The 27,134-nt window shown below is 39.1% G+C and overlaps 1 protein-coding gene across 1 annotated transcript in view; it reads left to right on the top strand.

Moving 5' to 3' along the window:
- Positions 1-27,134, top strand: part of kif21b (kinesin family member 21B) — a 72,892-nt gene that overhangs the window by 9,326 nt on the left and 36,432 nt on the right. Inside the window, 9 exon segments of the mRNA XM_056734658.1 lie at positions 13,658-13,880; positions 14,581-14,763; positions 16,084-16,233; positions 17,617-17,751; positions 18,073-18,240; positions 21,738-21,853; positions 24,725-24,920; positions 26,628-26,817; positions 26,925-26,988. Of these exon segments, the coding sequence (XP_056590636.1) occupies positions 13,658-13,880; positions 14,581-14,763; positions 16,084-16,233; positions 17,617-17,751; positions 18,073-18,240; positions 21,738-21,853; positions 24,725-24,920; positions 26,628-26,817; positions 26,925-26,988 (1,425 nt within the window).

The following is a 27,134-nucleotide window of genomic DNA, read 5'->3' as shown; positions in this document are numbered from 1 at the left end:
CTTGATACAGTGGGTCCACCGCGGATCTACCTCACGCTCACTTCTGCATCCAAATGATGTCATCGGCGCAATATGTCAGCGGCCATCTTGGACATTTTGGGCTCATTGCAGTGGAAGTTCACGGGGGACATGTTCTTTATCTTTTACAGTCTATGGGTGCCTGTGTGAATGTTACAGAGCTGTTTAGTAGAAAGCTATTGCACATGCACATATAAGAGTTAACATGGACTGTTTTTGGAGACATGTTCTGTTTTTGCATGCATGTATTTTCGAACGTGTCGGATTTGCATACGTGTGCATATGCTTCAGCGAAAGGGAGTGACTGCTGTCCACAGGGACTAGTCAGATGTTGAGTTATGGAGATCATTGCAATCTAACAAAGTGACTTGAGTGAGCGAGAGAGCATTCAGGTAGCAGCCCATACCTCAAGCTTTTCAATTACAATCTGAGACTGGTCTGCGGGCTGACCGCCGTAATTCCAAGAGGTGATGTGTGCTCGAGTAGCTAAACGGCATTGCATCACCATAAAGCTTCTATAGATATGATTAACCTTGAGTCTTGGTACTCTGCAGGAGTATTCTGGCAACTATAAGCCTGGCAAGCCTATTTGTGGGACAGATGAAAAGAGCCACGCTTGTTCATTTTCACACCTGTTTCTCAGCATGCCATTTAATGAGTAAAGTGGGCCAATATACCTGCTGTTGCCCCTCCCTCAACTTTCTGCCAAGCCGTCCAGAAGCTCCCCATCTCCCCATATGATGGTCTGTTTACGTCTGCTCCTACACGAGGCTCATTTGGCGTCTGTGATGGCAGATGCTAGCACGCTTGGCTATGAACACAGTTCACCTGGTGTCTTTATACAAAGGTGGACAGAATGTAGATTCAGACAGATTGTGCAAATAGTCGAAAGTGTGTTACCGGGTCAAGTTTCGGTGAGAAGTGAACAGACACTCATGGAATCAGAGGCGGCAGAATGCAAAGACGCCGTAGAATTTGAATGAAAAACCAGCCATGTGTCTCTCATTTGCTTTCTTTGAGTGTGTCTCTGTCTCTCTTTGTATTGAGAGCAATGCATTATTCTGTAGAAGTCAAAGAGATCAATAAAGGGTTACACACATTGGGAAATGGTCTGCACGCAGAGGGAAACATTAACCCACAATGGGCTCAATGACCACTTAGAGAATGATTTTGAAATTATTGTGCCGGTCTTAAGACTCTGATGGCCAATAATCTAATCGCTTTTACTGTAATTGAACATTTCGATTAGCCCCTAAATAAAATCCTGACCAGCCCTTAGAACATAATGAAAGTTAAGGTTATAAATCTCAGTATTTTGGGTGCTCAGCAGCATCTAAACATAAATACAATCTGAATAGAAAGTGATGGTTCTTCTAACCGAGTCCAACCATTCCAAACGTCTCTAATCGGGCCATCATTATTGTGAAAACTCATTGTGCAAAGCAACTCTCAAGACGAAACCTTTTCGAGTCATTGTCACTCTCTTGCGGTACATTTTCCCAGCCTTTAAAGATCCAAGTATCCAGTTACCGTGGCGATGAATAGACCCGTTTCCATCAGGACAGTATCGTGTTTATTGTCCCATGAAACTTGCCTTAATGAAGTCAACAACAGTTCTGTCATTCTGTCACTTCATAGGCCATTATCAATGTGGTGTCATTTCTGGTGTAGCAGGTTCGCACATGACCTTTGGCTTCCTGGAGCCACGTTTTACAATCGCATGTTGCCTTTGTTCTTTGGACAGGCACCAAAGTGGCAGTCAAAACACAGAAGACAGGATGTGTGGTGACGGAACAGCCCTCTGTTTTCTATTTTTTACCTGTCTGGGGTTCTTTTTTCAGCCCACTTGGAGAAAGATTACAACAGTGTTTACAAGCAGTCGCTCAGAGATAGGCCAGTGATTTTTTTTATCTGATGCCCTTTGATGTGAATAGCTTGTAACTTTATATTTCTCAGAATTGACTTCACTAAGACTTTACAGAGACATTTCTGTTATTCAGTAATTCTGTCATTATGAAGTCACACTCATGTTGCTTAAGCCTTGTATTTCCCTGTTGTTTTGTGTCCATTCAATGAAAGTCTATGGGGATCAATGTTGTTTGGTTACCAACTTTCTACAAAATATCTTCTTTTGTGTGCTGCAGATGAAAGTCATACAAGTTTGAAATGACGTAATTCATTTTTAGATGAACCGGCCATGTAAAAGGATAGCATGAATATATGTGTGACATTAAGGTTCACTAGCCAGATTCACGTGCCCTCAAAACTGCTTATGTATTTCATAAAAGCGTAAGAATATCATGATGTGGTCCTAAAGCACGTGGACTGTTTCCTGCAGTTAAATTTTATGTCTCAGTTGTACCGCTTCATAAGATGACACATACAAACAGCATCTTTAGTAGCGAGTGGGAGAAGTGTGAATCTTTCCGTTTGGTTAAATTCAGAAGTGTGATAATCTTAGGCCATGAAGGCGGTGGTGTTTGTTTAAAGGTGAACATCCAGACATCCTGCTTTTCTTCCAGAGGGCTAAGAAAATCATACAAACACGCTTGGTCATTCTTTTTATCTTGGTTTAGCACACGCACCCACACCAAAGTGTTTATATTTTCATGCACAATATGAGATATAAGTTCTGCTGCTTATTTTAAATGTACTGTATTTTGTCCAAGTTACGTGCAGAAACTGCATATTTGTCACAATGTGTGGATTTTTATTTCGCTTGATGTCAAAATTGCTGCAAGGGCAGAAGGTAAAAATGAATAATGAAAATGAAACCAATGTTATTTGGAACAACTAAAAGGTGAGTAAATGATGACAGAATCTTCATTTTTGGGAGAAGTATCCCTTTAATTGAGAAACATGGGCTTTTGACAGCTGCTGTTCATGCTCATCACCAGATGTGTCGTGGGTGTGTGTGTGTGTGTGTGTGTGTGTGTCTGTCTGTGTGTTTATGCGCATGTGCACAACAGAACAAGCTAATCCTAATCTCTGAAACACATTTACGTCATCTGCCTGTATCTGCAGAACAACTGCACAACTCTGACGGGGGGTACACTCCTCCAAAACCATTTTACAATCCTCCAAATTAGTTTTAGGAAAGTGTGTATGTGATGGAGTATGTAGAGGTCATTTAGAGGTCATTGGTTGGATTATAGATTGAAGAGCTGAAGTTTGTTGTTCAGATAGAGAGGAGGTGTTTGGTGGAAGCAGAATGAGATGTTTGAGTTGGCTTGACTGCATGAAGGAGATGTGACATCTGGATCTAAACCTTCAAAAAGAGGCCCACAGGTCCACTAGGAGGTCACGCACACTTACACAAACACACACCGGTAACACACGTGCATGTTCCCTTTCTGACTATGAGGTCTTTGTGGGTCCTCGGCACATGAAACATGCCTCTTTCAGGTCCTGGGAGTTGACAGGGGTCATGCCCATACTAATGTTCTCTGGATATTTAACCATCAACAGAAGTCAGATGTCATATCAAGGAGACCACGCAACAGGAAGTCCAAATGTTTGATGAATGTTGTAATCTAACTATTCTATTCATAGGATGTATATTAGTAATACTAACTGTAAAAGGATTGTCTGTAAGATTATAATCTCTTTTTATGTTGAAAGTTGACAGAATTGATTAAGTGTAGTCAATGCTTCATGTCTATTCTCCCCTGCAGATGTTGTTTTGTTGTGTACCTTCATGGAGAATTAACGGCCCTATTTGAGCGGTGATAATGCCTTCAGACTGAAATACTGCTCTGATGTCAGTCCGTGTTCTCATTTCAGTGACAGAGCCAGGAATTAATGTCCTTTTACTGTTGCGTTCGGGCATCGAGCCCAAAGAGTCTGCCGGGATTGATCCGCTCCTAAATTGCGCTGACAAGTTTCTGATGTCTCACGGGTTGTTTGTGTATCTGTGGGTAGAGAGGTTAAGTTAGATGGCAGACACACTCAATAACACGCTTCACACATTGTAAGCGGCTTGCTGGACAAGTTTGTGTGCCTTTTACATTGTTGGTCGTTTCGTTATTCCTGACACAGCAGGGTTGTGTGTGTGTGTTGAGGTCTTAAAACAGCTTGTGTTAACACTCAGGTTAAGATTAGATAAATTATAATAGACACACCTAGATTATTCATGTACTTTCTGTAATATGGCTTCTCGGTTTGCAGTACCTTTCGACTGGAGCTTTTTTGGTTATTTTCATCACATCCAAGTAAGCTCAAGTTTATTTTTAACAAGGTCTCTGATCATTTTAGTCTGACCTTCACAGTCTAAGGGACTCATTTCATCAGGGACTGTTTTATGAACCTGGCACGGGGTAATGCCGACTTAGCGTTACAAACTTTACTAAACCCAGCAACAGACAAACTGCTTATGAATAATCACTGAACCCATTTCACGTGTTGATGATGTTAACATTGAGAACATAGAGGGCATTTACATGGAAGTCTTAAAGGTACAGCAACAAAAACAGACTGTTTAATGAAAGAGTTCACCCAAAAATGATTGTTGCGTTTGGCTTTCGTCGCCCTCTTATCATTTTAAAGCTTTTACTTTCTTTCTTTAGCATAACACAAAAGAAGACATTTGAAGAATGTTGGTAGCCGAACAGCTAATGTACTCATTAATTTCTTTTGTATGGAGACAAAACCATAGGAAGACAATGGAGTACCAACATTCTTCAAAATATCTTCTTTTGTGTTATGCTGAAGAAAGTCAAACAGGTTTGAAATGACAAGAGGTTGATAGGTGAAGTAATGACAGAATTTGTTGGGTGAAATGTCACTTTAAAGGAATACGTGACCCCTATGGGAGTCAATGGGGGACAAGATCTATTTGGTTACAAGCATTCTTCCAAATATCTTTCTCTGTGTTCATCAGAACAAAGACATTTATACAGATTTGAAACAACTCAAAGGTGAGTTAATGAAGACAGAATTTCCATTTTTGGGTGAAGTATCCCATTAATGTTTATTTTCTGGGGATCAGAGACAGGTTGGAAATCGATCACAACAAACAAAATTTTGACTACGATTATGTTTCTTTAAATGTTTTTTTATTAAAAGTGCACCTCCGAGACGAAACCTAAACTAAAAATGTATAATGTAAACAATTGATGATTATAGTTGTTGAAATGTCTTTCGTGATGTATTGCATTTGAATAAAGACAATATCTTAAGTATATTTGAATAAGTAGTGTTGAAAGAGATCAGAATAGGAAATGAGCTCTTTGTGTCTCATGGACCGCCTGCCGCTGACAGCAAAAGCCTCTAAAGGTTGTATGCAAATCACCCCCGACATCAAGCAAATGGACTGATAGTTTATAAAGATCTGCACCGGATGGGAGTTCATCGCAACTCTAGAAAGCCCTTCCCGAGTAGATCTTTTCCTGTTCTTGCTGTAATCATAACATGCACATGTGGGAAAACAAGACCGCATACGACCTCGATCCAAGCTGTTATTTTGACCATGGAAACTTTGTTTATTCAGAAATGTTTAGCCGGGAATCAGATCGTCCTGTCAGAAGTCAAGGGAAATCCTATCCTTTCTACAACTACAAGTTCTGAAAAGTATATCTGCCCCAAAAGCAGTTTATGAGATGAAATGGCTTGTAGGCTATGTTTTTCAACAGATGCTTCAGTGGAGTGAATGAAGACGCTCAACAACACGTAGTCAAAAGACTTGAGTGTTTGTTTACAGCAGAAGTGGAAGTGCTGAATGATGAGTAAAAGTTGTGCACACTACAGGGTTTGTGCTGATGTCATCACTTATTGTGTCACGCTTTGGTTAATGTCACTTCACTGCGTGCACAAGAGATTCACATGTGCAGATGGTGTATAGAATACTATTTACATTTACATCATTAAACAGATGTTTTATCCAAAGTGACTTACTAACGAGAGCGTGTTTAACATTTTGACAAAGAGATACAAATGTAGTTCACCATAACGTACGGTTTATAACGTGAAACGGTATATATATTAGAATATATGTTTGATTTTTCTGGAAATTTCTGATGATCAGTTTATACGTTTTATGAATTACATAACCTCCATAGTACATGCTTTTTAAATATGTTTTACTGTACTCAGTACAGTATTTTATTACCTAAATAAAATCCAATAAAATAATATATAAACACAACACATATGATGATAAACACCTTGAAAGCCTTCTATAAAGTAAAGTACAATTAATTGTTATTTGATAATATTACATTTTCATTTATTCATTTAGCAGACGCTTTTATCCAAAGCGACTTACAAGTTAGGCAAACAATGGTAGCGATTGGGTCAAACAATATGACAACAAAAAGCACAAGTGCGATAAAAACATGTCTCACAAAGCCTACTACAGTGTACTGTGCTAAGTTTAGTTGATCTAAGTTTAAGTAAGCATGCTTTTTTTTATATTGTAGAAAAGATATAGAAATCAGGAATGATCGGTCGGGTGCTGAAAGAAGAGATGTGTTTTCAGCCGATTCTTAAAGGTGGCCACAGAATCTGCCGATCTTGTATGTGATGTGGAACTGATCCAGGGAAGGGTTCGTGAGAGCGATCTTTTTTTTTAGGGATGGCACCACAAGACGTCGTTCATTTGCAGAGCGTAAGGAATGAAGATAAGGGGGTGCCAAACCAGTGGTGGTCTTGTAGGCGGGAGCAGAGTCTTGAATTTGATGAGAGCGACTATAGGGAGCCAATGTACCTTAATGAAGAGAGGAGTGACGTGTGCTCTCTTCGGTTCATTGACGATCACTCTTGCCGCTGCATTCTGGATCATCTGTAGAGGTTTGGTCGTGCAAGCAGGAAGTCCAGTATATAATATTAATTATTTAAACTAATTCTGTACTTTATTTGGAGACTTTTTAATTCTGTTTTGCGCATGTGAACACAAGAGAACACACACAGGGACAGTTCACCCAAAAACCATCATTCACTCATCCTCATGTTGTTCAAAACCCATATGACTTTCTCTCTTCCGTGAAACGCAAATGAGGATGTGAGGACAGACTGCCATAACTGGTTGTCATCACATCTTTGTTTCATACAATTTTCACGGAAGAAGAAACAACATGAGGGCGAGTAAAAAAATTAGCGGTTTCCTCTATGGTGAACTGTCACTTTTAAGTATCTCCGCTACCGTGGACCAAAGCTGTTTGCTTTTTGTGGTATCTGTTTAAAATGTGTTCAAGCAATGTTTCTGTCTGCACTTTCACTGTCACAGTTAAAAGAAATGCTTAGTTTTGGGATTGTTACAAGGTGCTGTCCTAATGCCTAGGATGAAATCCTGGCACACACAGACCCACGTCCATGCCTTCTTGATAGACTGCTTTTAAAGAAGTACTCCCCTGTTTGTCCAGCCAGAGAGTGAGAGGAATACAAAATATCTTGGAGAGAGAGACCGGAGTGGGACCAAAAATCTACAATTCAATTTACAAAATGAAAAAAAGAACAATTTACAATATCATGACTTGAAATTGCAAACCCTAAAACTGACTGTTGTGTTAATGCAAACAGGTGCAGGCAATCATGTATGTGATGTGGTAGTTAAAGGGTCTGTCATGAGAGGAAATGGAGGTCCGTTTCCTGTGCCGCCGCCCCTCCCTTATGACCCACTGATCTGTTTTTACAAGCGCCGGTCACAGAAAGGGAAAGATATGAAGGAGGGAGTTTACTTTAGATTTGGGGGAGGTGATGATGTGAAAATAAACCAAGCTCCTCGTGTTTTCCAGCATGCATGTACTTTTATTTTGCCTTTTAGAATCACATAAACTTGAAAGACTTGATTGTAACAAAGAGTTTATTGCCAGTGGAATGGGTCTTGGCTTGGAATAGCGAGGGGACTTTTGGATGAGGTCCCAGATGAGAATCTGCTGGCTTTAATGGCGATACTCGACTGCCCTTGTGTATAAGAGTTCAAATAGATTGAATCAAAGACAATATTTCTGTAAAATTATATATATTTATATGATGGTTTGTGTCGCTTGGTGGATCTTTGACTGGAACGGAGCTGCGAAGTAAGAAGAGAGATGGGCTTCTCATGTCACCCCGCGAATTGTAATGTGAATGTTTGCCAATCGCTTTGTTTTTCTGTCTTTTAGACCGTTTTTCGTTGTCGCTGGTCGATTGTAGCATTGCCCTCTTTCAAAATAAGTAGAGGAATGTGGAATAGGAATAGAAAATGCATAGAAACGAGAGTTTTTGTTGGCATGATGGTTGGATTATATCTACTGTTCATTGATGCTAAAATCCACAACAGATTCATATTCTTGTTTCTTCAATTATTACTGAAAACAATGTTTTAAGTTCAGCTTTATTAAATTTATTTGTGGCCTGCCGGAAGTCAAGACGCCACTTGTGATTGAACTTTGCACAGAAATGGTTAGTACCACACTATGATAAAATCACTTTTTATCAGACGGACAAATTTACAGACCGATTTCACAGAAGGCTTACATATTAGTGCCATTGTTTTGTCTTAAAGTGATAGTTCACTCAACAATAAAACTTCTGTCATCATTCACTCACCCTCTTGTCGTTTCAAACCTGTGTGACTTTGTCTTCTAAGGAACACAAAAAAGGATATTTTGAAGAATTTTGGTAACTGGCATTCACTTGCATTGGTTTTGTGGCTATACCATAGAAGTGAATAGGTGCCGGCTATGCTTGGTTACCAACTTTCAAAATATCTTTTGTGTTCTGCGGAAAAGAAAGAAAGTCATAAAGGTTTAAAATGACAAGAGAGTAAATGATGACAGAATTTTCATTTTGGGTGAACTGTCACTAACATGCACACAAGATGAATATTTAACTTTGTCATTAAATTTAACTTGCAACGGGTGTCCTTTTTGCACAAGTCATCATTTGACCTGGAAACACAGCCTTGCGGTTAAGGTTGCCTCACAATATTCTGACACGCCTGTTACTCACTAAAAGACGTGGCAAACTGAACTGCCATCTTCACGACAGGAAGTGCTGTCGGTGCAGACCGATGACACGCTTCCTTTTGTTTCTCACATAGACACGTACACATAAACAAACACGTAGACTCACACAGCAGGCAGACAGATGCATCCCACTGTCATGCGTGAGGGTTGTTTGGTCGTGTGGGTGTCATAACTGTTGGACATGAATGATGGATCACCCCAGATATTAAAACGGCCTCAGTGGGAGGGACGACATACGATTTCTTGTTTGCAAATCTAATTTAGAGACCCAGACATTGTGTGTGAAAGACAGACGTGTAGAGAGAGCTGTGCATTAGGGTGCATAATCATTTAAGCAAACAGATGCTTAAACCGTGGGCATATTTATCAATTAAAAGGTTATCTATTTTTTTTAAAGGAATAGTTCACCCATAATTGATATAAATGACTTTTTTTCTGTGTAACACAGAGAAAGATATTTGGAAGAGGTTTTGCAATTTTCAGTTCTGGACTATCACGGACCACCATAGTAGGAAAAACTCAATGGTAGTCAAAGGTGCCCCAGAAATGTTTGTATTAAAAAATTCTTCAAAATATATCGTTTTGTGTTCAACAGAACAAAATATAAAAAATATGTTTTCTACTATGGTAGTGGATGATATCCAATAACTGAAAATTGCTGACGTTCTTCCAAATATCTTTCTGTTGCAAAGACATTTATAAAGATTTAATGATGACAGAAATTTCATTTTTGGGCGAACTGTTCCTTTAATTTTTACATAAAAAATGTAATAAATAAAAAGTTTAAACTGTTGTCTAAATTTGTTGTCTTATAATAATAATTTGGAGCTTTTATAGCCAAAAGCATTCACATTCATTTATTTGCGTTGAGTACTTTTTGTCCGTCTCATCAAACAATAGCATATATGTTTATTAAAAATCCTTTTTATCATTAAATATGTATAATAACCACCAGACCTCAATAAAATCCCATTTCCTGTGGGAATTGACTCTCATTGTAATGCAGATTAAAAAGTTATTTAGCAAAGTATTAATATCCTTCCCGAGATGTACGGCTTGCAAATTGCACCTCTCTTTAAGATAAACAAATGATCCAATGAAGACAGTTTGGAGCACTCTGTTACAGGACTTAAGCGCAGTAAGCTGATCTGCCATCAGTGTTTAATGGCAGGTAAGTATGCATCAGGCAGAAAGGATGCGTAATTGTGTGGAGGTTATTTTTAGGCTGTCATCCTCTTGGTGGGGCAACTCATGTGTTGTGTTTGTCATCCCGATCAATGCACTATAGATTATGGTCCCCCTACAACTATGGAACCGGATGAGAGAGAGAGGAGAGGATTGATGGATGTAGATAGATGTGTGTGAAGCAGATAGGATTCAGTCTGTGTTGTGTGTGTGAATGAGAACAGACCATGAATAATCAATTAACACACGCACACACTTCCTGCCACAGAGGATCGGTCTGTGCGTCCCTCACAGCTGTTGATGGTAATGATTGATGTAACACAGAAGTTAAGTTCAGATTAAAGAAGTAACCAACACGTACAGGGAAGTATGCGGAGTGCTACTGATAATGTGTTTGTGGTGGATTGTTTGTACGCCGATGGGCGGATTTTTATGGAGGTGAAGGTATGTGTGTGTGACGTAATTTAACTATACTTGGTGAGCAAAATTGGCCCCAGACGTTGGCTAAACATGACCAGACCTCCCTTTTAGGGACATTAAAGGGGTCATATGACACGGCTAAAACGAATATTATAGTTTGTTTTAAATGAAACTCATTGTGAATACACAATATGTGACCCTGGACGACAAAACCAGTCTTATGGGTAAATTTTTCAAAATTGAGATTTATACACCACATGAAAGCTGACTAAATACACTTTCTATTGATATATAGTTTGTTATGATAGGACACTATTTGGCCAAGATATAACCATTTAAAATTCTGGAATCTGAGAGTGGAAAAAATCAAAATATTGAGAAAATCGCCTTTAAAGTTTTCCAGAAGTAGTCCTTAGCAACGCATATTACTAATGATGGGAAATAAATGAAACTTACACCATTGATTTACCACAGCTTAAACTGTATACACACAAAATTTCATAAAAATAATTCTCCAGGAACATATAAAATTTTACACTTGAGCTGGCAACGAATCATCATTAACAGAGGCAGATCTACATGCTAAGATGATGTTTTGTTTACATTTTGTCAGAGCAAAATTGGCATAACTTTGACATAAACAACTCATGAAAACCACTACTTTGTAAAGAAGGTATTTAAGAACGTTTGTGACTAACTGACCTGAACTTTGAAGAATTTTCCCACTCAAGCGGGTTGAATTCTGAGTCCGCAGTGAACACTTTGTATTCCTTCATGTCACGGAGTCGAAGCGATCTAAACATTGATTGAATTCGTCGTCTTCCGGGGCATCCTATTATGTCAAGCCGGTCTCTGGACATTCTGTATTATCTTCCCAATGATTTGCGAAACAATCATTTACTAGGTTCGTTAAATTATAGCTGTCATTAGCGTTTAGATTGAGCAAACGCGCTTCCATCAGAATCCATGTTTTGAACCGCGATCATGACGGATTGTGTACGCTGCGCACGTGAGACGCTATAGCAGGCCGTTGCTAAGAGGAAACAGGTTTGTTTTAACACTCTCTATTGGCTTACCCTTGTAATGACATAGAAGAGAGTAGATTAACTTGAAAGCGGAATCTCTTAACTTTACATAGATAGCAAACTTGAATGGGTAGTTTTCATAGAGCGGACAGCAGCGAGTTAAGTTTGTAGGCATGTTTCTGACCATTTTTTGTTCGCGATATTAAGGGATCGACTCACAAAAATAAAGTTTTGACATATTTAGGGTAGGAAATTTACAAAATATCTTCATGGAACATGATCTTTACTTAATATACTAACGATTTTTGACATAAAATAAAAATTGATCATTTTGACCCTAACAATGTATTTTCGTCTTTTGTCAGAAATATACCCGTGCGACTTACGACTGGTTTTGTTGTCCAGGGTCACATATAAGTATGTTTGTATCATGTTTGTACGCGCAGATTTTTAACAAAGCTCATCGCTCTGAATAGCATGGTGTGCTATGATTTGCCAGTTAACCAGTGCGTAGTGATTGGTCGAATACTGCAAGCGTGTCACAGAAATGTAACGCATCTTACCATATTTGGAACATCAGGTTCAAAAGCAATTGTACTGACAGGTCGCCCACCTTACTTGCTTATACATTTGGACGGTCTTAGTGAAATAATACCACCAACTGACATAGATTTGTGGGGGTGTGGTTACACAAGGAGTTTCAGGCAGGTCTGTGTGAGCATTCGCTTTTACATAGAAGGCATCTTTTGTTCTGACACTTTTATTTTAGCAATTTGACTTGTTTAATACATGCATGGGCAACTCATAACACACCAAAGACACAGAAAAACATGTATCCGCCATATATGATATGATAATTATTCACAATTAACAACATTTTCTTCTACAACACATTCTCCATTGCTAGACAACCGCGACCCTATGACCTTTCTCAAAGACATAGACAAAGAAAAACACGTATTCGCACAATATTACCCCTTTAAAAATGGAAAATGTATAACAAAAAGTTTTTTTAAATTGTAATTATTTTTGTATGGTGGAGAGTCCTCACATAATGACATGCTTGTCTCTTTTAAATAACTGTGTTGGGGTAAACAGATGTGTGTGTACTGTGTTATGAGTCTGTGTGTATCAGAGAGAGGGACAATAAAAGGTCTGTTCTCTGGATTTGGGGCTGAGAGTCCGTAAACACTCACAGGCTCTTATTCAGCTTTGGTGGTCGTCACAATATCTGCTGAAAACTCAATTCGTACGCTTTCTCAAGACAAAATGAGAGCTGCTTGTCTTTGTAAGAATATATGTGTGTCAGAAATATATCCTTGTCCCACAACAGCCCGAAACATTTACATTCATGCATATGGCAGATGCTATAGATGAGGTATAGATACTCTTCTGAAAGAGAGGCAAAAGTCTAAATAATAAAATGAAGTTCAGATTGAAGGCATGATGAATGTAACCTCTCTGTGGCCTCTTTAAGGTTAATTGTGTCCTTGAAGAGTTCATCATTTGAACAATTCACTATGAGTCAATTTAGGCTTATGCATTAGAAAGCAGTGTCTGTATCAGAGATGACTGCATATCAGCCCTGAGCAAGAGCTAAATTACTTGATTCAGTTAATTGGTTAATGAATTACATAGATTTTTCGCCCTGAGTCGTAATTAACCTTTATATGAATATGTCCTTGGTACTCTGTCATTGTTAATATATCCTCCATACTACTGATCCCTTCACATCATGTCAGAATTGCCATAATCAGATATGTTCACATCTCTTCATAATCATCCACATTAACGCTTTAAAACATTGCTCTGTAGGGTAGTGTTTGAGGAAAAATTACTCAACAATTTTAGTAATTCTTTGAATAATAATCACATTTCGGGTCTTTTGTGCACAAGTTGGTTATTTTAAATATAGACATGTGCCAGGCTCGTGCAAATAGGGAGCGATGCGGTCGCGACGCACATACAGTGTGTTACCTCATCTTTAAAAAGCATGCACAGTAACATCTGTCATTTATATTTTGTAACCATTTTTAACGGAAGTTGTGTTTTTGTTTTTGTCAGGATCAGGCCACAGATGGCAAAGGAAAAGATCGAGGGATGTCATATCTGCACCTCCGTGACTCCCGGAGAGCCCCAGGTGCTCCTGGGAAAAGACAAGGCCTTCACGTATGACTTTGTTTTTGACCTGGACGCCCACCAAGACCAGATCTACAGCGCCTGTGTTCAGAAGCTCATCGACGGTTGCTTTGAAGGATACAATGCAACTGTGTTTGCTTACGGACAGGTAACGTCTTCCACAGACAGACAGACTGATAATGAGTCATTTAAAGAAAAAAATAACATCTTCTTCCTAAATCATATATGTCCATATCCTCAGCTTATTCATTTCTCTGAATGTAAATTCTCCATTGCTAGACCGTGATCCTGTGACCTTTCCCTCAGTGCTTAAAGTGATGTGACAGCTGTGTTAGGTGTCTTTGTGTGAAGCTCTCGGTTCCACTTATCACACGCCCTCTTCACACCCTGAGTGGCCATTGTACGGAGATCAGGGTTAAACACCTGAACTGCATTTCTGTCAGCGTGTACAAAAGTGAATATGAACCAGATTGAACATGTGGACAAAACGCACATTGTAAAGGACACATTTACAGTTGAAGATGTCTCAAAAGTACCAAATATTGTCTTGTTGACCTGAACAGTTAAAGTGACAGTTCACCAGAAAATGAAAATTCAGTCATCATGTACTCGCCTTCATGTCATTTCAAACCTGTATGACACTTTATTTAGAAATTTGGCGGTACCCATTAACTCCTGTTGTAAAGACACAAAACCAATGGAAGTCAATGGGTGTCGCGTTGTTGTTTGATCTGACTACTTTTAAATAGAGCTTTAGAAAAGCTCATTTTGGGATGTTTACAATGGATTAATTTATTTTGTTTCATTGCGCATGTGCTGTTGTTTAAAGTTTTGCTGTCATTGTGCAGACGGGTTCAGGAAAGACATACACCATGGGTACCAGCTTTGATATGACCATGTCTGAGGAGGAGCAGGGCATCGTTCCTCGGGCAGTGCGACAGCTCTTTCAGGGGATACACAAACGCAGACTGGAGGCAAAGAGAGCTGACAATCCCGAACCAGAATTCAAAGTCAGCGCCCAGTTCCTGGAGGTGAGACTATGAGATGGAATTGAAACTCGTCATGGTCTTTAAAAGCATTTCTGCATGTATGCTCACGATTTTTCAAAAGATGTTAATACACAAATGACCCTCATGACAAAACAAGCTGCTGTTAAGGGATAGTTCATCCAATAATTGAATGGTTTCATTATTTACTCATTCTCATTTCCTTTTAAACTTGTTTGACTTTCTTCATTCTGGACAAGACAAAAGAAGATATATTGAAGATTGTTTATAACCGAACAACACTGACCCCCATTAAATTCCATTGTATGAACACAAAAAAAAACATTGAGACATTTCTCAAAATATCCTCTTACGTTTTTCAGCAAAGATTTGTATTGCGTATAATAGATTTTGGTGTCTTTCTGATCTTCATTTTGATTATGATGTAGTTATATTAGGATGTGAGAGTAATTGAGTGGAAACGGGTGCGGAGAGCGACCGGAGCAGATGGCTGGAGTCCCTGACTTCATTTATCTAGATCACATCGTCCGCATAATGGTGCCGTTAGACAGACTCGACACAAATCACATCAAGTGTAGATTGAAGAGAGAGAAGGAGAGATCATAGATATATGACATGGAGGGAACCCAGTTGGAAGCCCATATTTATTTGATATCAGTCATTACAGCTGACATCGGATGAGGCGGCGGCGCTCATCTGTCCAGCCGTGCAGACCGTAGTGTAACCGTAAACTGTCCCATCGTAAGTAATGAGTTTAACCTCGTAACAGTCTGTTTTAAAGATCTCCGCTCACTGTCTGGCACGCGCCGCTGTTGGTTCAGCAGAATCTCGCCTCGCCGTTGGGAATAACCGGAAAGATTTGTCTTAAGCTCCACGGCTGTGAGTGGAATCCCTTCCCCGGGGACGACATTAATAGGGCATTAAAATGCCCTCGTTTCATTAGTCTCGTCCTTTCTCTCCTTTGTGCACTTTGTACATTTTTTCATACATCAGCAGTTTGATGTAAATTGTTTTGAACCCCAAATTGATTTTAACACGTCCCTCTGTGCTGCTTATTTTCCCAAACTCTTTCTCCACCCTTACAAAGCAAACTATATGAGAATATACTGGAAAAAAAACTTGATCAGCACCATTTCCTTTTGAATCTCTAATCTAAACCGATTCTTTTCCAGTTCTGTTTATTGTCGTGAGGTTATCACTGTTAATCTTTATTGTGACCCCATCTGTCTGCCTGTGTGGTCCCTGGTGTCCTTGAGGTCGAATGCACAAGGCCTTTTTCTGATCGTTTGACCTCTTGACCTTTGGCCTTTAGTAGGTCACGGATCTTGTATATTTGTCTTGCAGCTCTATAATGAGGAGATCCTTGACCTGTTTGATAGCACACGCGACCCGGAGACTCGAGGCAGGAAGTCCAACATTAAGATCCACGAGGATGGCAGCGGAAGCATCTACACTACAGGAGTGACCTCACGGCTGGTCAACTCTGAGGATGAGGTCAGTTAAACATAAGTGATATCCAGCCTGTCATATGAATCCATTAACCCAACATGAAATCAAAACTGATGATCTTTACTTGACTTATAGACCATTTTGCAAGATGCAAACAATGCTGGAGCACTTCCTGTTTTAGTTTCTTAACACTACACAAAAGTTTAAACGGAGTACAACCAAGAAAACTTTAAGTACTGAATCAAAATGATAAACAAACATATTTAATATTTAATGATATATTTAAAAAGCAAAACTGAAACAGGAAGTGCTTTGGACCAGTGTAATTACGTCTTTCAAAATGGTCTGTACCTGATTCTTGTCTAAACTCAATTTAACAGTTTATATATAGACTATAGTCAAGCTACACAAAAAATACAATTTAGTTAGAGTCCTAAAAAATGATCAATGTGGGCCATTCTCCTTTTAAAATTTGTGTGCCCTCATAGTTAGTTAAAATCTAAAAACACACTTCCGTCCTGTATGACTATCCATCTTGAATGACGTATGTAAGACGGCTTGGGCGGAGCATATGTTAACTCCTCCCCTTCAACTGTCTTTCTGCTGCCAGTTCCATTTCAAAATGCAACAGCTTTTTTATACATCCAATCAAATCGCAGAGAAAGACGAAAGCCACGCCCACTATTTTTCTCATTCGAAATTCCATTTCATTTGGAAATGTGTCAAAATATGGAAGTTAAGACGATCGCAACTTCCGGATCATGGGGACATTAAAATACAAGCTGCTTAATACATTGAAGCTGCAGACAAACTAGAAAACATTGTTATTTAAAATGAAAACTACTTAGAAAATAGGAGTGTTCAACAATTAATTGTGATTAATTGTGTTGACATAATAAATGTCTGTGTATTGTGCATATTTGTTTTGTATTTATAAACAAGCATGTGTCTATTTATGTTTAAATCTGGGTCAAAGACGAAAAGGGTTTAAGCATAAAAACAATAAAAGTAATACTGCTTTAAATTGTTGTTGTTCCAACAAAAAGTTTTCTGTTTAATTTAATAACATTTTTGTTTTTGTTTTTCTGAGCAAGTAATAATAAAATAAAACAATTTCATACATTTTACCTGATTTTCAGAAGACGCCCACAATGTCATTCAGTGTTACCATCTATTCGATTTATGACATATTAAAAGACTAATTACTTTTAACATTTCAACCAAATTATTACATTTAATCATCCAAATACTTTGTTGGAACCATTAAGTCATAAGACATTTTACTACATTTAATTTGCTTTCAATGGAGATAAAATCACTTTTGTAACATCTTTACGTCTTTGACCCATTTAAACTTTTACTTGTTCTTCTATACTAGAAGACTACATAGACTTGTCTGGTGGTGACATTCTGTATTCTCTCTCTCAGCTTCTGCAGTGTCTGAAGTTGGGCGCTCTGTCCCGTACCACAGCCAGCACACAGATGAACGCCCAGAGCTCTCGTTCTCATGCCATCTTCACCATCTACCTCTGCCAGATGAGAGTGTGCTCACAACCACACCTGGTACGGCCCTCTAGACACATCAGCACAAACCCCTGCCAAAAAGATCTGACACCAGATGTGAATATTACACCAACCTGCTAGCATGATATTAAAAGTCTTAATTATTATGTTGCTGAGTTACAAAACCATTAACAAGTTCAGACAGTTAATACATGACATTCTGGAGTGTAAAAACTAAAGCTCCCACACTGCTTTTGTACAAAACAGAGTCATTATGTAAAGCCGCTGGCGTTAGAGATGTTAACAGTAAACGTGTTGATACATGGCAGTCATAATCACACATTTGTAATGTAAAGTTACTGTTATTGTTTCTCGCTGCAGGAGGACGGCGAGATGAACGGAGAATCCGACAGTTCCATCTCTCAGCCCGAGTATGAGACGCTCACTGCTAAGTTTCACTTCGTGGACCTGGCGGGTTCAGAGCGCCTCAAACGCACAGGAGCCACTGGAGAGAGAGCGAGAGAAGGCATCTCCATCAACTGTGGCCTGGTACATTTTATTCATTATTATTTATGATTTTATACATCACGCTCAAACCTTCAGGTTTCTTGAAACACAGAAGATGTTATTATTTATGGAATAGAAGTAGAGGTACTGAAGATAGTCGTGTGTTTAGACTGCTCGTTTCCATACAATGCAAGTGGATGATGACTCGGACTAATGCAAGATTTTCTGTCAATTGGTTTCTGTCACGAAGCCGTTATACGACCATGTTGACTTTAAGAGTACGTTTACACGATAAAAAACGAAAATGATTTTCCTTTGCGTTTTTGAAAAGTTTCACATACACACAACAGCGTTATCAAAATGATCTCTATTACATGGATCCGGGAAAACAAATAAAAAGGATGTATTACATGTCTAAATCCAGTGTATGGTGATGTTGCACTATATACACACTAAGAATTGCTGGGTTAGAAAATAACCCAACCTTAACCCAGCTGCTGGGTAACTATGGGACAGAACACGCGCTGGGTTATTTTGACCCAAGTGCTGGGTTTAACCATTTGACCCAAAATGCTGGGTTGTTTGTTTGACCCAACTAGTGGGTCGGGTTAACTGTGTTTCTGGGTTAACATAACCTAAACATTGGGTTATATGTTGTCTCATTGCCTTGCTTCTTTTATATTTACCAATAAAAATAAATAATCTGAAAGCAATGTACAATTATTATAATTTTTCTGTAATACAATTACACAAAACAAATGCAATTGTAAATATGCGTTTTTATTAAATTTATTTCTTTACATTTATTGAATGGGTGCAATTGTCATACATTTCATCCAAAACCTACAGACACATAAAAACAAGTTTTTGTAGATCAGTTTCTTTAGAAACACAAAACTAGGTGAATTAGGCTCTGTAGATTCCTATTCTATATATCAACATTGTAGCATTAGAACACTCAAAAATATATTATTGGCACATGAGAATCAGTCCAAACAGTGTGCCATTAAAACTAAACCAAACAAAGACTCCAAACAACAGACAATACATGTGACAATTTAAAGCATGTTACAAGTGCCGAGAAAAAACTGTTGTCCTCAAAAACTTTCCACATGAAGACTCATGTCCATCAAAACGATAAACTGCATGCTGGAGAAATTCCTAAGTAGGAAGAGACTGCTTAGTTAACATCAAGCACAGAAAAGGACTTGAAACAGATCAACTGAGCAACAAATCAGTTTCAATGGCGTGTCCCGAAACAATGGTGAAGGTCTGGGATGTCATTGCTGCCTCGTCCCCAAGGCACAAAATGTGCAGATTATATCACTGTTCTCTGCATTTTGCAAGTATTCCACCATGACAGTCCCCACCTGTTAAATACATGACAGTTAGTCTTAAAACATAACAAAAATTTAAGTTAAAATGAATTTAATGAACAAACACAGAGGCCTTATAAAAACAATAATTTTAGAAGAATATTTCAAAAATCACTTTTAGTATTTTACTTCATTCACTACATTCATATTGTATATCATTTACTTCTGAGGATATAACATACAGTGATGGCCAAAATTATTAGAACACTTGTATTTTTACCAGCTGGAAAATGGTATAAAAGTCAGTTATTTCTATCGTTTGCTGTCGTGTGTCAGAAGATAATTTCTGTTTAATTTTCCAAACATTATTTTTGTCATTAATTGTAATAATCAGTGAGAGAGGCTTAGCTTTTAGCTAATGCAGCTAACGGTAACGTTACCTGAGGGGAAAAAAGCGCGAAAATGCTAAATTTTAAATTATTGCTAGTTGGTCGGATCCGGCACGTTGCAGACACTTGAAAAAATATCCCCTTAGATTAAGTTTTGTATGAAATTATCTAATTCTGACTAAACATTACAAAGCCAAACAGTAGACAAACAGTAACCGAACTATACCATGTATTTCTGACCTAAGGCTAGTTCATACATTTCCATGAGGATTTAACGTGAAGGATAAAAACCTTTTAAAGTAAAAATATGCACACGTTCACACATATATATATAACATAAGGATAAAGCGATTGTTAAGGACTTTTTTTAATTAGCATGCTAAACTGCTAAATTACTTAACGTTAATCAATCACAGAATAAAACACTTCCTCCTCACAGCGACAGATCAAATAGGCCTACTGCATTAAACAGTAAAATCAGTGTGCTCTTACCAAAAGTTATTAAAAATAATCATATTATCATATTTATTTACCTTATAAAATCAGCCTGATGTGATGTGCGTTGCCGTCTGACAATGAGACGCGTGAAGGATCCAGAAGGTTCGATGAAGTGGTAAAATGAACAAACCGGTTGGGTCAAAATAACCCAACCCAGCTGTTCAGTGGTGAAAGAACTCCTACAGTCCATTTGTCCCAGCATGAGCAACCCAACTGTGTGTTTACAGTACCTCAAACAACCCAAAATTATGACCCAGCACAATTAACCCAAAAATGTGTTTACAGAAATAACCCAGCATTTTTTAGAGTGTAGAAACACTACGTTCCTTCGCACATACGCCCTTCACTGTTTTGATCTGAAAGTGCTTTTAAGTGTTTATAGTTGTGTGCACATAAATACTGTAGTGGTGCAGTAAATCTACTTATCGCTGGAGAAATGATAATAAGTGTGTCACACGGCACAAACATGCAGTATGGAGGCCGCCAATATTGTTTTTGGAATACTCGCGCAGGCCTACAGACTGAACACATGCATGTTTTGTCAGTGTTGTTGAAATACGGCACCTTCAGAGTTTACATGGAAACGATAATGCCGTCATTTCTTAAAACTTGCACTTTGAGACCCGTTTTCAAAAGTTTGCGTTTTCAGTCCCCCAAAACGGCATTTTCGTGTATATGAACAGCCAAAACGCAATAAAAGTTTTGAGTTTTGAGTTGAAACGGTCTTGTGTAAACGGCCTCCAAATATAAAACAGGAGTTTTCTGGATTTAGGGGGGAATGGATTTGATTTGTGGTCTCCATCCACTTTGCACTGTATAAAAACAGCCTAATGAAAAATGACCATGGTTTTACTATTACTACTACTAATAAATAAATAGATGTTTTTTTTATGGACCATTCTTATGAACTACCACAACAAAAGAATTAAAAAGTTCACAAATAAACCTCAGGCCAACGCCACAAAACCGGCTTTGTCATCAAGTTTCTGTGCTGAAGTTGTCCTGGACTTCATTATCATGAATGTCCTTTTAGCTGATTCATGTTTTTGTAAATGTAGCCGTGATGTAGTGTTACTTGGTGTCTTGTAGGTTCATTACTGTGGTCTCAGCGCTGTGTTAAGTTGTCAGAGTAGTTGAAGGTAATTAGAGGACTGAAGAAGAGCCGGAGTTGGAAACAAAGCCAAGAAGACCTATTGTTTTGAGAACTAAGAGCCAAATAGAGCCCTTTTGTTTTTGAGCCTAGTTACTTTATTGTTAGAGGGCCCATTTAAAAGCTTTTAATCTTAGATAGAAGCATGAGATGATCTGTGACTGTGTGTATGTGTGTGTTTGGCAGCTGGCCCTGGGTAATGTGATCAGTGCATTGGGAGATCAGAGCAAGAAGGCTGGCCATGTGCCGTACAGGGACTCCAAACTCACACGCCTGCTTCAAGACTCGCTGGGAGGAAACAGGTAACATCTAACATATATGTACCATATATACCCTCTTTACACACTGTTCTTCTCTGTCTAACTCAGTCACCAACCTGTTAATAGGCAAATCATGCTTATACACTTTTGTCCAACAATACAAGCTTTGTTGCTTCCAAGACAGCATTTCATGATAACATGGGTGCCCTCCCAACACACAAAGCTGTTTCAAACAACAGGCAGTAAAATTATGTTGTTGATACCATTTGTTTATTAGGATTAACACATTGAGATGTACAGTCCCGTTTTTGATAGGGTCCCAACATGCATCAACACAATCACAACATAAAACCAAAACAACATACGGATACCAATAAATATGTAGTATACATCAAGGACGAACAATGTTGTTTCTACAGTAGCCCTAAACGGACAAACTGCTCTACAGAATGAGTTTCATAAATACGTTATCTCGGGTATCTTGTTGTGCTTTGTTTAGATTTTAAGACTGTGCTGCATGTGTCTAGTTCGTAACACCAAAGATAACACCGTATATATTAACACCACTGCCATTACAATGAATGGAGAGGAAAGCAACGCGTAACATGGCCGCTCTTCATTAAAAAGATCCAATCACCAATCGATAAAGACTGACGATCCTCTGGGGCGGGGCTTATGTGTGTTGCTTAGCAGCCTGTGCGCAAAGTAGCTGCAGTGACCTCAAAAGGATGATATTTAGCACAATTTAAGATAAGAAAACCAAAGTTATGGTACAGTCAATATCAAGTTTAATTATTGATCGGAAATATTCTATTTAATTTTAATTTTTGCTACCGATTTTAGAATAATCTGCCTTCCACCATTCAAATAGATAGGACTGTGGACTTGCCATGACCTACATAACGGTCCAGAAGCATTGCAAACATGACCGGCGAGTGGCAGGACCTCCGTAAATGGACTTTGTTTAAACTGATTGGAAATCGTATTAAAATGTATTCTTGCATCATGCTGTTAGCGTAGCAACATGCTAATAATAAACTGTAGAACCGAACGGCTTGCTTTTACAGACTTACAGATTTACAGACACGATATATTCGAGAAGTGCTGTTTGCGTCGCGTGTTGAGTCACTGCATGTGCAGGATGTCCAGATAAGACATTTGATTCTATTACTGCTGTTCTTCAAAGGGCCCCGGGGCCTGTTATCTACATGGGCCCCCCTAACACAATTTTTCTGTTTTTTCGCTTAGCTGCGCATTCACAGTTATAGAAAGTGAATCTTAAGATGATCATGAATATTAAAACCATTCTTGCTCTGCGTCAAATGGCTGCACTACATTAATAATAATCTGTAGAGGGTTTATAGAAATTCAATATTTTCTAAACTTCGAAAAATCCAGAATGGAGCAAATTGAGGCGCATGAAACACGCTTCTTTAATTAACTGTCAAATATACATGTGTTTAATGCATCACATAAATAAATATCAATTTCTTACCATGAAATGCCCCTGTGACACATGTCTGTAAACATCAAATCATCACATAAAAGATTCAGAACATGCAATTTAAGTGTGCTGTAATTTATTAATATACTGAATTTAATTTAAAAGCATATGCTGCCATGATTTGTTGATCATTTCATACTTTATAGGGTATCCACAGTGGCCTTGTATAGGGTATGGGACACACATATTAAACTTAGATAAACATTTTAATTCTTGTTGGGTTTTGTGTACCAAACTGGATTGCGCAACCTTGAAGCTAAGGGCCCCCTCAGGCTAATGGTAGTTAAGGGCCCCTGGGCACTGGCCCCATTGGCCCGGTCAGTAATCCATCCCTGATTAGTGGCTGTTACGTCCATACAAAGACATGCATGTAAACATACACATGTGTGTTTTTTAATGTCATGGTGTGGACCTCCCATTCAATTTGACTACTTTAATTATTATGGATTAACCCTCACCATACCTATAATTCTTGACATTTTTAAATGATACTGCATGAGCTGTTTTCTGTGTCGCAGGTGCCCACAATGCAGGTTTTTCAGGTTCTCCGAAAACAAGTCATGTTTTACTAGAATACAATCCTCCCTTTGAGCTCTGTTGATGGTTAAACATGCTTATAATATATTATACCACACCCTTTACAAAGCCTTTCATATGTGTTGAATTCGAAATGAGACGTTTTCTGTTTATATAGCTTTTGTTAACAACAAAAATCAAGCAAAACCCATCACACACCTTACATACACAAACACATCAGGTTTATCACCGTCCGGAACCTCCTATTAACTTCTGTTGTTCTCACATCAAGCTAACTGTAAATACTACATACTATCCCTAACAGACACATTTTGGCCTTTATTTTTAACACGTGAGGTTATTATGCCGCTCTAGAAAACTGTTTCTTTGTGTCATTGTAGAGATGTTTCGTCTCGCATACACACTCGTATTTGTATTTGTTTACGAGTCTCGGACAATCCACGCAAGTTCACACGCTTGCAAATGCGGCTGTGCACAGTGCAGTCATTGTGTGTTGAAGGTTAATGCATGCTAACAGAGCGCTTGTGTGGATGCGTGGTGTCGAGTCTCTCAGCCGGTAGCGGACAGCGGCGTCTGGTCATACGTGCTCATGATGTGGGATCAGAGGGGGAGGTGATTGAATTGAACATGAGACACTGCAGACAGTGGAGCTCCTTAAAGACATTCAGTACATGCGGCGCCCATAAAAGCATGCGGGCGAGTGTGGACCGCCGGAGCATGTTTGTGTTTATCTGTCATCTGTTTGTGATTATCTTCCCTTTGTGTGCGTTTCTGAGATCTGCTACATGTTGTTTACGAAGGTTGTTTTGACCAAGACCCTCCTGCATTCACATTCTTGTATTTCATCATTTAATTTCTCTACATGTGTCTAGTCAGACTGTGATGATTGCCTGCGTGAGCCCCTCTGACCGAGACTTCATGGAGACCCTCAGCACTCTGAAGTACGCTAACCGCGCTCGCAACATCAAGAACAAAGTGATCGTGAATCAGGACAAAACCAGTCAGCAGATCAGCGCCTTGCGAGCCGAGATCGCACGTCTGCAGATGGAGCTCATGGAGTATAAAGCGGTGAGAATGAGGGGGAATGTCAGGGTTGCAAATGCTCAAAACTGAAAGTTCTGTGACCCACCCTCACGTCATTCCAAGTTTGTGTTTCACAAAATCAGGCATTACAGGTGTCATGAACTGGCCTTTTTTATTGTTTATACTGTTGTATGAGGTATACTTATGAAGTTCGCATTTTTTCTACATTCAAAATCATCAAAATCAATATGTATTAGGGTATTTTCTACCCGGATTCGGAGGCCACCTCGACAAACGCTTGGTGTTATTGGGCGTGCCGCATTGAAGACTTGGAAGTAAACGCCCGCTGCTATGATTGGATAGCAGTTTGCATAGTAACCTTAGTTGGAATTTGGTTGGATACATAACCTTAGGTTACACATTATCAGGACACATCAAGGGATCATCAAAGCAGTAGTAACGCATAGTACAAACATGTTTTACTCGCATGAGATTGCTGCGCTATTCCTGTCGGATCCAATATTGACGACACAGCACTGCTTTTTTATTTTTAGTCTCCACAACAAATCCAGCATAGACCTCTGCATTATTCACATAGGAATCCGCGGTGAAATGAAGTGAATAAACGCTCAATGTTTTACCCACATGAGCTGGAACCTCTTTAAAATGAACTTCAACCACGCATTACTAACGTCCGAAGGAAGGTTATGCAGCGACTGTGTTCTTTCACAACCAGGCACTGCACAATATTTTGCGATCTTTAACGGCATGTTTGTGTTATTGCTCTGGTTTCGGGACACTTGTGGTACTTCAGTACTGTCATGTGCGAACCTGTGGGCGGGGCTAGAGAAGTAGTCGTTGATATTCTTCTGTGGAGGTGGCAACCTATCAATGACGTCATAGATAGGTGCATTCCAGGACTTGCCGTTCACTGGGCCTGGTGTCAATAACAGTTTTTATTGCAGTATCAAAGGCGTTTCAGTTCCGACACTTACATGATGTTCGCTTGAAAACGATTCCTTCTTATATAACGGGTTACAATTGATGTCTTAATTCATGACACCTTTAAAGGAGTCGTTCACAAAAAATGAAAATTCTCTTGGAATTCTGTTATAATTGTCAAAGCCTTAAAACAGATAATCGCAATTACTTATTCCACCATTAACCAGCCAAATTATTGAATCGTGGCAGCGTGAGTATTTTTCCATGCGACTTGTATAGATTAAACAAAAGCAAAATGTTAAACACTGTAGGAACCGGTTTCATAGGGGCAGCATTGACAAAAATCTGCGTGGGATCTTCTAACATGTTTATTTTATGAGCCGAAGTTGAAGGAACATAGAGCAGCTAAACAATCACTTCCTCTTTTACATGATCAAACACAGAAGTTTACAGATTTACAACAGACAGTCTGGTGACCTTGTTGCATCTCCTCACATGTTGGTTTTCCTCCAATGCCACTCAGAACGAGCACTAGCTGTTTGTGGGCTTTGATGTACACTGAATATGTGGGCCATGATGACACGCTTAGAACAGGCTCGGCTCATCTTGCCCTACGGTGAAGTTAATGGAGCGAATCGTGAGCTCAGCACCTCGCTCCGACCTGGAAGATAAACACGTGCCGATAATGGTCACCGCTTAGCTGTGATGGTGTTGAGTGAGATGAACCGTTCTGACAGATCAGAGAAGGTTGATGGGGGGGATGGGTCGGGTGAGGTCAATGCTTCATCTTACTCGCTTTGTGTTTCTCAGGGAAAGCGAGTGGCCTGTGAAGAAGGATCCGAGGGATTTAGCGATTTGTTTCATGAGAACTCGATGCTTCAGAAGGAGAACGATACGCTGCGGATGAGAGTCAAAGCCATGCAAGAGACAATCGACCACCTCAACACACGGGCTACTCAGCTCCTTACAAACGGAGTTAACCTGCTGCTCACAAAGACAGGTGAGAGACTCCTGGTGGTTATCGGAGGCATTACCATCAACGGTACTGGTTGTGTCCGCTATTTTTTTTAAATTTATTTATAGACTAATTGTTTTAATTTTACTCAGGTGAAACAAATGAAGAGATTGGCAATCTAATCCAGAACTACATTCGAGAGATTGAAGAGCTGAGGTAACACTTGACATGACTTCACCCACGAGTAGAATCTCACATCTTGTTTTTGGATGTTAGCAATAGAAGACTCATCTCTCTCTCTCTCTCTCTCTCTCTCTTTCTCTCTCTCTCTCTCTCTCTCTCTCTCTCTCTCTCGCTCTCGC

Source organism: Triplophysa dalaica, chromosome 21 (genome assembly GCF_015846415.1).
Source record: "Triplophysa dalaica isolate WHDGS20190420 chromosome 21, ASM1584641v1, whole genome shotgun sequence".
Classification (NCBI taxonomy): domain Eukaryota; kingdom Metazoa; phylum Chordata; class Actinopteri; order Cypriniformes; family Nemacheilidae; genus Triplophysa; species Triplophysa dalaica.
Note: the sequence above shows the minus strand (reverse complement) of the source record. Positions and strands in the feature narration are given on the sequence as shown.